The sequence below is a fragment of the Oncorhynchus masou genome, unplaced genomic scaffold, assembly GCF_036934945.1.
Source record: "Oncorhynchus masou masou isolate Uvic2021 unplaced genomic scaffold, UVic_Omas_1.1 unplaced_scaffold_1350, whole genome shotgun sequence".
Lineage (NCBI taxonomy): Eukaryota > Metazoa > Chordata > Actinopteri > Salmoniformes > Salmonidae > Oncorhynchus > Oncorhynchus masou.
In genome coordinates, this window is record NW_027003391.1 from 90,934 (window position 1) to 104,195 (window position 13,262).

The following is a 13,262-nucleotide window of genomic DNA, read 5'->3' on the forward strand; positions in this document are numbered from 1 at the left end:
TTTAATTTACAATGATAAATAAGCCTACATCAAGATAAGAAGCTAATATGAAGTTAACAAGTTGATGATATTTCACTTAGCTATAGTATGTATAGTTGACTAGATAGCTAGCTAACAAGCTGCTCATTAGTCTATACACTGTGGCCTGCTGCAGATAGCTAGCTAACAAGCAACTCATTAGTCTATACACTGTGGCCTGCTGCAGATAGCTAGCTAACAAGCAGCTCATTAGTCTATACACTGTGGCCTGCTGCAGATAGCTAGCTAACAATCAGCTCATTAGTCTACACACAGTGGCCTGCTGCAGATAGCTAGCTAACAATCAGCTCATTAGTCTACACACTGTGGCCTGCTGCAGATAGCTAGCTAACAATCAGCTCATTAGTCTACACACTGTGGCCTACTGAAGATAGCTAGCTAACAATCAGCTCATTAGTCTACACACAGTGGCCTGCTGCAGATAGCTAGCTAACAATCAGCTCATTAGTCTACACACTGTGGCCTACTGAAGATAGCTAGCTAACAAGCAGCTCATCAGTCTACACACTGTGGCCTGCTGCAGATAGCTAGCTAACAATCAGCTCATTAGTCTACACACTGTGGCCTACTGCAGATAGCTAGCTAACAAGCAGCTCATTAGTCTATACACTGTGGCCTGCTGCAGATAGCTAGCTAACAAGCAGCTCATCAGTCTACACACTGTGGCCTGCTGCAGATAGCTAGCTAGCTCACAATACAGCGTTTAACATTTCCCAAAGGTATTTACTTACTGTATAGGTTCACTCCTACGCCCACGACATGAACACCATGCTGTACATGACGACTGGCAGTTTGCACCTGCCGCTGTCTGCCTGGGATCGAAGGGTCCCTGGTATTGTCCTTAATTAAGCTAAGATAAATTAGCATATACACACACACAGTCAATGTCAAAATTAATTATTATATCAGCATCTTGTATTTATTTACGGAAGCCTATTAGCTGTTACCAAGGCAACAGCTGCTGGGGTCCAGCAACATAAGACCGTTCCATTTCCTGACATCTTACGCCACACATTCAGTGTTGTTCCCTCAGGCCACCACTCCACCGCCACATATTTACAATGCCACGTCCATGTGTATTTATTAAGGATCCCCATTAGTTCTGCCAAGGTAGAAACGACTCTTATCTTGGGGTCCAGCAAAAATGAAGGCAGTTATACCATTTTTATTTTATTTTAAACAATGCATTCATTACAGATTTCACAACACACTATGTGTGCGCCCTCTGGCTACTACACTACAACACAAAATCCATGTGTTTGTGTATATAGTGCGTATGTTATCGTGTATGCATGTGTCTCTTTTCACAGTCCCCACTGTTCCATAAGGTGTATTTTCATCAGTTTAAAAAAATCTTATTTTACTGCTTACATGACTTACCTGATGTGAAATATACTGTCGTTCCATGTCGTCATGTCTCTATGTAGTACTGTGCGCCTCCCATAGTCTGTTCGGGACTTGGGAACTGTGAAGAGACCTCTTGTGGCATGTCTTGTGGGGTATGGGTGGGTGTCTGAGCTGTGTGCCAGTAGTTCAAACAGACAGCTCGGTGCTTTAAACACCTCTCATAAATACAAGTAGTGATAAAGTCGATCTCTCCTCCACTTTGAGCCAGGAGAGAATGACATGCATGTTATTAATGTTAGCTCTCTGTGTTCATCCAAGGGCCAGCCGTTCCGCCCAGTTCTGAGCCAATTGCAATTTTCCTGAGTCCTTTTTTTGTGGCACCTGACCACACGACTGAACAGTAGTCCAGGGGCGACAAAACTAGGGCCGGTTGGTCCTGCCTTGTTGATAGTTTTGTTAAGAAGGTAGAGCATCACTGTTGTATCAACATGTTTTGACCATGACAGTTTACAATCCAGGGTTACACCAAGCAGTTTAGTCACCTCAACTTGCTCAATTTCCACATTATTCCTTACACGATTTGGGAATGATTTGTCCCAAATAAGCTTTTAGTTGTAGAAATATTTAGGACCAATTTATTCAATCTGAATGTAACTGCAGTTCTTCGTTAAGTTTTGCAGGTCGGCCGATTAATTGGGGCCGATTTCAAGTTTTCATCACAATCGGTAATCGGCCTTCTTGGAAGCAGATTGTGGCCGATTACATTGCACTCCACGAGGAGACTGTGTGGCAGACTGACCACCTGTTACGTGAGTGCAGCATCATAAGGACCTTGTGGCTGCAAGGAGCCATGGTAAGTTGCTAGCTAGCATTAAACTCATCAATCTTCACATAATCACTAATTAACTACACATGGTTGATGATATTACTAGGTTAACTAGCGTGTCCTGCATTGCATATAATCAATGCGGTGCCTGTTAATTTATAATCGAATCACAGCCTACTTCAATTTCGCCAAACGGGTGATGATTTAACAAAAGCACATTCACGAAAAAAGCACAATCATTGCACAAATGTACCTAACCATAAACATCAATGCCTTTTTTAAATTCAACACTCAGAAGTATATTTTTTTAAACCTGCATATTTAGTTAAAAGAAATTCATGTTAGCAGGCAATATTAACTAAATTGTAACTTCTCTTGCGTTCAGTGCAAGCAGAGTCAGGGTACATGCAGCAGTTTGGGCCGCCTGGCTCGTTGCGAACTGCGTGAAGACCATTTGTTCCTAACAAAGACCGTAATTAATTTGCCAGAATATTAAATAACTATGACATAACATTGAAGGTTGTGCAATGTAACAACAATATTTCGACTTGACCATATTAATGACCAAATGCTTGTATTTCTGTGTGTTTATTATAATTAAGTCTATTATTTGATAGAGCAGTCTGACTGAGCAGTGGTAGGTAGCAGTAGGCCCATAAGCATTCATTCAAACAGCACTTTACTGCGTTTGCCAGCAGCTCTTAGCACTGTTTATGACTTCAAGCCTATCAATTCCAGAGATTAGGCTGGCAATACTAAAGTGCCTGTAAGAATATCCAATAGTTAAAGGTATATGAAATACAAATGGCATAGAGAGAAATAGTCAACCCATCATAATTCCTATAACTACAGCATAAAACTTCTTACCTGGGAATATTAAAGACTCATGTTAAAAGGAACCACCAGCTTTCATATGTTCTCATGTTCTGAGCAAGGAACTTAAATGTTAGCTTTCTTACATGGCACATATTGCACTTTTACTTTCTTCTCCAACACTTTGTTTTTGCATTATGTAAAACAAATTGAAAATTTTCATAATTTATTTGAGACCAAATTGATGTTATGTGTCATTATTTGGTCCTCCATGAATCGGTATCGGTGTTGAAAAATCATAAATCGGTCGACCTCTATTTTTCAGTCATGACAAATCTCATGTATCCTATGGAGGAGAGAAGGGTAACGGTCATTGTTTCAGTCACTGATACGGTTGTATAGCCGTAGATTAGGGTGAGGAATGTGGGCCGAGGTCAGATGAAGTGAGAAGGAACAGTCACCACTTAAGTTATTGCCTAGCAACAGAGATATAATTGGCTGTCCAGAGATGAAGTTCCTGCCTAGCAATAGAGATGTAATTGGCTGTCCAGAGGTGCAAGGAGGCCCAAGGTCCAGCTGGAAGAAGAGTGTAATTCTATGTGCCTCTGTGTAAACAGCTGTTTGACCCAGTGGGTAAATAAACTTGGTTTGAGCTTTTTGACTAGTTCTCCGTTTGTTTGTTTTCCCCTTCGTTTGTCAGAACACCAGAACACTAGAACACTAGGGAACACCAGAACACCAGAACACTAGGGAACACTAGAACACCAGAACACTAGAACACTAGGGAACACTAGAACACTAGAACACTAGGGAACACTAGAACACCAGAACACTAGAACACCAGGGAACACTACATTAGCAGCTCATTTCAGTTCGCTATAGGAATTTTGTATGCAGGCTAACATTTTCCATAATATATTTACTTACCTGAATAGGTTCTCCCACTGCCTCCGTTCTCTGGGGTCCTTAGAAAACATGAAATAATGGGCAGTCTTCCCGAAGTTTTCCGGCGATGGCGAAACGCAGCCAGTCATGATTGGAGGACTTCTAACAGACTGTTCCAACATGGCGCCTGGTGCGGTCGCTAGGTGATTTGTGACGCAAACGCAAACTCTCTTTATGTAGATGTTGAAAACACCTTGCTGTGAGGGCAATGCAATGGGCGTCTACTTTGAAGAATCCAAAATATAACATATTTTGATTTGTTCAGCACGTTTTTGCTTACTACATGATTCCATATGTGTTATTTCATAGTGTTGATGTCTTCACTAATATTCTAGAATGTAGAAAATAGTAAAAATAAAGAAAAACCCTTGAATGAGTAGGTGTTCTAAAACTTTTGACTGGTAATGTACATCAAGCTGCCTCACACAACAGAAATGTATAGACTAGAGTCCTGTTACTATACTGTGGTACTGTATAGACTAGAGGGCTGTTACTATACTGTGGTACTGTATAGACTATAGACTAGAGTCCTGTTACTATACTGTGGTACTGTATAGACTAGAGTCCTGTTACTATACTGTGGTACTGTATAGACTAGAGTCCTGTTACTATACTGTGGTACTGTATTGACTAGAGTCCTGTTACTATACTGTGGTGCTGTATAGACTAGAGTCCTGTTACTCTACTGTGGTACTGTATAGACTAGAGTCCTGTTACTATACTGTGGTACTGTATAGACTAGAGTCCTGTTACTATACTGTGGTACTGTATAGACTAGAGTCCTGTTACTATACTGTGGTACTGTATAGACTATAGACTAGAGTCCTGTTACTATACTGTGGTACTGTATAGACTAGAGTCCTGTTACTATACTGTGGTACTGTATAGACTAGAGTCCTGTTACTATACTGTGGTGCTGTATAGACTAGAGTCCTGTTACTATACTGTGGTACTGTATAGACTATAGACTAGAGTCCTGTTACTATACTGTGGTACTGTATAGACTAGAGTCCTGTTACTATACTGTGGTACTGTATAGACTAGAGTCCTGTTACTATACTGTGGTACTGTATAGACTAGAGTCCTGTTACTATACTGTGGTGCTGTATAGACTAGAGTCCTGTTACTATACTGTGGTACTGTATAGACTATAGACTAGAGTCCTGTCACTATACTGTGGTGCTGTATAGACTAGAGTCCTGTTACTATACTGTGGTACTGTATAGACTATAGACTAGAGTCCTGTCACTATACTGTGGTACTGTATAGACTAGAGTCCTGTTACTATACTGTGGTACTGTATAGACTATAGACTAGAGTCCTGTTACTATACTGTGGTACTGTATAGACTAGAGTCCTGTTACTATACTGTGGTACTGTATAGACTAGAGTCCTGTTACTATACTGTGGTACTGTATAGACTAGAGTCCTGTTACTATACTGTGGTACTGTATAGACTAGAGTCCTGTTACTATACTGTGGTACTGTATAGACTATAGACTAGAGTCCTGTTACTATACTGTGGTACTGTATAGACTAGAGTACTGTTACTATACTGTGGTACTGTATAGACTAGAGTCCTGTTACTATACTGTGGTACTGTATAGACTAGAGTCCTGTTACTATACTGTGGTACTGTATAGACTATAGACTAGAGTCCTGTTACTATACTGTGGTACTGTATAGACTAGAGTCCTGTTACTATACTGTGGTATTGTATAGACTAGAGTCCTGTTACTATACTGTGGTACTGTATAGACTAGAGTCATGTTACTATACTGTGGTACTGTATAGACTAGAGTCCTGTTACTATACTGTGGTACTGTATAGACTATAGACTAGAGTCCTGTTACTATACTGTGGTACTGTATAGACTAGAGTCCTGTTACTATACTGTGGTACTGTATAGACTATAGACTAGAGTCCTGTTACTATACTGTGGTACTGTATAGACTATAGACTAGAGCCCTGTTACTATAATGTGGTACTGTATAGACTATAGACTAGAGCCCTGTTACTATACTGTGGTACTGTATAGACTAGAGTCCTGTTACTATACTGTGGCACTGTATAGACTAGAGTCCTGTTACTATACTGTGGTACTGTATAGACTATAGACTAGAGTCATGTTACTATACTGTGGTACTGTATAGACTAGAGCCCTGTTACTATACTGTGGTACTGTATAGACTAGAGTCCTGTTACTATACTGTGGTGCTGTATAGACTAGAGTCCTGTTACTATACTGTGGTACTGTATAGACTAGAGTCCTGTTACTATACTGTGGTACTGTATAGACTAGAGTCCTGTTACTATACTGTGGTACTGTATAGACTAGAGTCCTGTTACTATACTGTGGTACTGTATAGACTAGAGTCCTGTTACTATACTGTGGTACTGTATAGACTAGAGTCCTGTTACTATACTGTGGTACTGTATAGACTATAGACTAGAGTCCTGTTACTATACTGTGGTACTGTATAGACTATAGACTAGAGTCCTGTTACTATACTGTGGTACTGTATAGACTATAGACTAGAGTCCTGTTACTATACTGTGGTACTGTATAGACTAGAGTCCTGTTACTATACTGTGGTACTGTATAGACTAGAGTCCTGTTACTATACTGTGGTACTGTATAGACTAGAGTCCTGTTACTATACTGTGGTACTGTATAGACTAGAGTCCTGTTACTATACTGTGGTACTGTATAGACTATAGACTAGAGTCCTGTTACTATACTGTGGTACTGTATAGACTAGAGCCCTGTTACTATAATGTGGTACTGTATAGACTAGAGTCCTGTTACTATACTGTGGTACTGTATAGACTAGAGTCCTGTTACTATACTGTGGTACTGTATAGACTATAGACTAGAGTCCTGTTACTATACTGTGGTACTGTATAGACTAGAGTCCTGTTACTATACTGTGGTACTGTATAGACTAGAGTCCTGTTACTATACTGTGGTACTGTATAGACTAGAGTCCTGTTACTATACTGTGGTACTGTATAGACTAGAGTACTGTTACTATACTGTGGTACTGTATAGACTATAGACTAGAGTCCTGTTACTATACTGTGGTACTGTATAGACTAGAGTCCTGTTACTATACTGTGGTACTGTATAGACTAGAGTCCTGTTACTATACTGTGGTACTGTATAGACTAGAGTCCTGTTACTATACTGTGGTACTGTATAGACTAGAGTCCTGTTACTATACTGTGGTACTGTATAGACTAGAGTCCTGTTACCATACTGTGGTACTGTATAGACTAGAGTCCTGTTACTATACTGTGGTGCTGTATAGACTAGAGTCATGTTACTATACTGTGGTACTGTATAGACTATAGACTAGAGTCCTGTTACTATACTGTGGTACTGTATAGACTATAGACTAGAGTCCTGTTACTATACTGTGGTACTGTATAGACTAGAGTCCTGTTACTATACTGTGGTACTGTATAGACTAGAGTCCTGTTACTATACTGTGGTACTGTATAGACTAGAGTCCTGTTACTATACTGTGGTACTGTATAGACTATAGACTAGAGTCCTGTTACTATACTGTGGTACTGTATAGACTATAGACTAGAGTCCTGTTACTATACTGTGGTACTGTATAGACTATAGACTAGAGTCCTGTTACTATACTGTGGTACTGTATAGACTAGAGTCCTGTTACTATACTGTGGTACTGTATAGACTAGAGTCCTGTTACTATACTGTGGTACTGTATAGACTAGAGTCCTGTTACTATACTGTGGTACTGTATAGACTAGAGTACTGTTACTATACTGTGGTACTGTATAGACTATAGACTAGAGTCCTGTTACTATACTGTGGTACTGTATAGACTAGTCCTGTTACTATACTGTGGTACTGTATAGACTAGAGTCCTGTTACTATACTGTGGTACTGTATAGACTAGAGTCCTGTTACTATACTGTGGTACTGTATAGACTAGAGTCCTGTTACTATACTGTGGTACTGTATAGACTATAGACTAGAGTCCTGTTACTATACTGTGGTACTGTATAGACTAGAGCCCTGTTACTATACTGTGGTACTGTATAGACTAGAGTCCTGTTACTATACTGTGGTACTGTATAGACTATAGACTAGAGTCCTGTTACTATACTGTGGTACTGTATAGACTATAGACTAGAGTCCTGTTACTATACTGTGGTACTGTATAGACTATAGACTAGAGTCCTGTTACTATACTGTGGTACTGTATAGACTATAGACTAGAGTCCTGTTACTATACTGTGGTACTGTATAGACTAGAGTCCTGTTACTATACTGTGGTACTGTATAGACTAGAGTCCTGTTACTATACTGTGGTACTGTATAGACTATAGACTAGAGTCCTGTTACTATACTGTGGTACTGTATAGACTAGAGCCCTGTTACTATACTGTGGTACTGTATAGACTAGAGTCCTGTTACTATACTGTGGTACTGTATAGACTATAGACTAGAGTCCTGTTACTATACTGTGGTACCGTATAGACTATAGACTAGAGTCCTGTTACTATACTGTGGTACTGTATAGACTCGAGTCCTGTTACTATACTGTGGTACTGTATAGACTATAGACTAGAGTCCTGTTACTATACTGTGGTACTGTATAGACTAGAGTCCTGTTACTATACTGTGGTACTGTATAGACTATAGACTAGAGTCCTGTTACTATACTGTGGTACTGTATAGACCATAGACTAGAGTCCTGTTACTATACTGTGGTACTGTATAGACCATAGACTAGAGTCCTGTTACTATACTGTGGTACTGTATAGACTAGAGTCCTGTTACTATACTGTGGTACTGTATAGACTAGAGTCCTGTTACTATACTGTGGTACTGTATAGACTAGAGTCCTGTTACTATACTGTGGTACTGTATAGACTAGAGTCCTGTTACTATACTGTGGTACTGTATAGACTATAGACTAGAGTCCTGTTACTATACTGTGGTACTGTATAGACTAGAGTCCTGTTACTATACTGTGGTACTGTATAGACTAGAGTCCTGTTACTATACTGTGGTACTGTATAGACCATAGACTAGAGTCCTGTTACTATACTGTGGTACTGTATAGACTATAGACTAGAGTCCTGTTACTATACTGTGGTACTGTATAGACTAGAGTCCTGTTACTATACTGTGGTACTGTATAGACTAGAGTCCTGTTACTATACTGTGGTACTGTATAGACTAGAGTCCTGTTACTATACTGTGGTACTGTATAGACTAGAGTCCTGTTACTATACTGTGGTACTGTATAGACTATAGACTAGAGTCCTGTTACTATACTGTGGTACTGTATAGACTAGAGTCCTGTTACTATACTGTGGTACTGTATAGACTAGAGTCCTGTTACTATACTGTGGTACTGTATAGACTAGAGTCCTGTTACTATACTGTGGTACTGTATAGACTAGAGTCCTGTCACTATACTGTGGTACTGTATAGACTAGAGTCCTGTTACTATACTGTGGTACTGTATAGACTAGAGTCCTGTTACTATACTGTGGTACTGTATAGACTAGAGTCCTGTTACTATACTGTGGTACTGTATAGACTAGAGTCCTGTTACTATACTGTGGTACTGTATAGACTAGAGTCCTGTTACTATACTGTGGTACTGTATAGACTATAGACTAGAGTCCTGTTACTATACTGTGGTACTGTATAGACTAGAGTCCTGTTACTATACTGTGGTGCTGTATAGACTAGAGTCCTGTTACTATACTGTGGTACTGTATAGACTATAGACTAGAGTCCTGTTACTATACTGTGGTACTGTATAGACTATAGACTAGAGTCCTGTTACTATACTGTGGTACTGTATAGACTAGAGGGCTGTTACTATACTGTGGTACTGTACTGTATAGACTATAGACTAGAGTCCTGTTACTATACTGTGGTACTGTATAGACTAGAGTCCTGTTACTATACTGTGGTACTGTATAGACTAGAGTCCTGTCCAGGGGAAGTACTTGTACATCAAGCTGCCTCACACTACAGAAACAGGAAATAGGCTCCTGCTACTATTAGCCATTTTGGACAAGATATGCCATGTGCAAGGCTATGTACCTACTTATATAATTTACATTTAGCAATATCCAAATAATATAATGAACAACAGAGGGTTTATATTGTATCAAATTAATCAAAGCTCAAAGAAAACGAAATACACATCTACAAATATTTAATCTGATTTTGTCTCGAGATGAAAAAACAGGCCTATTTTTTGAATTATTTCATTTAAACAATATGATTTCATTTGGCATGAACATAAAACACAAATTCTCAGGTCAAAAACACAAGTCAGAACACAGCCTCTCTATTCTCTCATGTGATTTCAGGTCCTCTGCCCGGGAAAATGTCTTTCCACAATTAGAGCAGTGATATGTCTTTTCCTGTGTATGTATCCTCTGATGTGATTTCAGGCTCGCTAACTGAGTAAAACTCCTTCCACAGTGGGAGCATTGGTAGGGATTTTCTCCAGTGTGTATTCTCTCATGCCGTTTCAGGCCTTCTAACCACCTAAAACTATTTTCACAGTGGGAACAGCGGTAGGGCTTTTCTCCTGTGTGTATTCTCTCATGCCTTTTCAGGCCTTGTAACCACCTAAATGTCATTCCACATTGGGAGCAGTGGTAAGGCTTCTCTTCAGAGTGCGTTCTCTTGTGTATTTTCAGGTTCTCTAACTCTTTAAAACTCTTTTCACACTGGGAGCATTGAAAAGCATTTTCTCCTGTGTGTATCCTCTCATGCTCTTTTAGGTTCCGTGACTTAGTGAAACTCTTTCCACAGTGGGAGCAGTGGTGTGGTCTTGCTGGTTTGGACGTCTCTGGCTCTGGTTCCCCTGAAGGACTCTTCCCACTGTCAGAGTGAGAGTCTGGTCTCTCTCCTGCCAAAGACAGAGCATTTAGTTAAATACTAAACAAAGACCTAAATGAAATCGCCACATCATAAAACTGTCTTCCTATGAGGTTTAATTTAGACTGGGCCCCTCAATAACCTGAGGCCAGAACTGCAACAGTTTCCCCTGTGTTTCAAGAATGGTCCACCACCCAAAGGAGAATCCAGTCAATTTGACATTTACATTTGAGTGATTTAGCAGACTCTCTTATCCAGCTCCACTACAGTAGTGAGTCATTTAGCAGACTCTCTGATCCAGAGAAACTACAGTAGTGAGTCATTTAGACTCTCTTATCCAGAGTCACTACAGTAGTGAGTCATTTAGCAGACTCTCTGATCCAGAGTCACTACAGTAGTGAGTCATTTAGCAGACTCTCTTATCCAGAGCCACTACAGTAGTGAGTCATTTAGCAGACTCTCTGATCCAGAGTCACTACAGTAGTGAGTCATTTAGCAGACCCTCTTATCCAGAGCCACTTACAGTTAGTGCATTCATAGCTAGGTGGGACTACCACATATCACAAGTATTCGAAGTACACTTTTCCTCAATAAAGTAGCTATCAGCAAAGTCAGGGAGGGGGGGTCAAGCGCAATTGTGTTGGTTCAGGATTTATAAAATAATTATAATAAATTTGGGGATGAGGAATATTATTATTATTGTTTGTTTGTTGTACTTTTACACATTTTTCTCCCCAATTTTGTGATTTCCAATTGGTAGTTATAGTCTTGTCCCATCACTGCAACTCCCGTACGAACTCGGAGGAAGCGAAAGTTCGAGAGCCTCCGAAACACGACCCCGCCAAAGCCGCTTAACCCGGAATGCAGCTGCACCAATGGTGTCGGAGGAAAACACTGTTCAACTGGCGACCAGAGTCAGCATGCAGGCGCCTGGGTCCACCACAAGGAGTCGCTAGAGCACCATGGGACAATAAAATCCTGGCTGGCCAAACTCTCCCCTAACCCGGACGACGCTGGGCCAATTGTGCGCCGTCGTCATGGGTCTCCGGTGACACAGCCTGGGATCGAAACCGGGGCTCTAGTGATTGCCTCAAGCACTGCAATGCCTTAGACCGCTGCTCCACTAAGGTCCTATGCTAAATAATTACAACCGTTGTCTGCCCAGTTGATAATGACTTGCTGAAACTACAAACTACATACAATGCCTTCAGAAAGTATTCACACCCCTTGACTTATTACACACAAAAAATGTGTGGCTACATCTCAGACTGCTATGGAATGTTGAGTGGAAGCTTTACGTCATGTGGAATGACTAGCTAGTTTAGTCCAGGGCTGGACGGAATGGAAGGTATAAGGTCTGATGTGATTGGGTGCTGCTAAAATTGATTCATAGTTTTGGTTGGTTGGTTCAGCATTGTAATTCTATGGTTGCGCGTCCTTACTAAATATTGACAGGAGCGCTACAATAACAAAATCACCGCTGTTTAACATGGTACTTACTGTATGTGCCGGTGTTCATTAGATCTCCAGCCTGTTCTTCCTCTTCTTCCAATGTGACCGTCATCTCCGCCACGCCAAAACAGTCTTCCTCTTCTTTCACTGCGACAGTCATCTCCCTCACGCCAAAACAGTCTTCCTCTTCTTTCACTGCGACAGTCATCTCCCCCTCTTCAACCCCCAAAACTCCATCCTCCTCTTCTTTCACAGTAACATCATCCTCTTCTTCTTTCACTCTGTAAGCTTCTTCCTCTTTTTCTTTCACTGGTAGAGCCTCCTCTTCCTCCTCTTTTAAGAGAGTTCCTTTCTCCATCCAACAGACCTCCTCTTTAGCAGGGGGGAGTAGCTTCGTGAACTAATGGTCGGGGACGTTAGCTAGCTAGTTAGCATTAGCGACGAGACTAGTGCTAACTTAACCAGCCAGCTAGCTGACTAACAACGTCAATATGAAATTAAATGGGGTAGCTGAATGTGTTCTTTTTACGTGTAGAAGTGTATTTAAAACATAGCGGCATATAAACAACGAAATTGTCCCAAAGATCTTAAATGTTCCGACTTTGTTGTCAAGCGAGCTACCGAGATGGCTGCAGTTGTTGAAGAAGCGTTCCGTCCACTAGATTATACGTCACAGTAGCAGCGTGGCCTAAAATACACATATCGCCATCCGCTGTCTGGAGTGGGTAAAGCAGTTGAGTAAAATGTTTTGGGGGAAATGTTTCTCGACCATTAAATAATATACCGTGTCAACAACACAACCAGTCTTATACAATGGGTGGGGTGAAAAATGACATCTGAACTGAGCTTTTCGTCTATTCTGTGGCAGTACACTGGAACTGAAGTAGTTAGTCAAAATCAGCGTGGTTTTCAGAGCACAAACAGAAACATAACACATGGTCAAGTAAT

The 13,262-nt window shown here is 40.6% G+C and overlaps 1 protein-coding gene across 1 annotated transcript; it reads right to left on the reverse strand.

Annotated features, from left to right (window-relative positions):
• Positions 1–10,179: 10,179 nt before the first annotated feature.
• On the reverse strand, positions 10,180–12,946 carry LOC135530474 (zinc finger protein 239-like). Its single transcript, XM_064958791.1, has 2 exons — positions 12,363–12,946; positions 10,180–10,893 (listed from the first exon to the last, which is right to left on the reverse strand). The coding sequence occupies exons 1-2, from the start codon at positions 12,670–12,672 to the stop codon at positions 10,295–10,297; spliced, it is 909 nt and encodes a 302-aa protein (XP_064814863.1). The 5' UTR covers positions 12,673–12,946; the 3' UTR covers positions 10,180–10,294.
• Between the last annotated feature and the right edge of the window lie 316 nt (positions 12,947–13,262).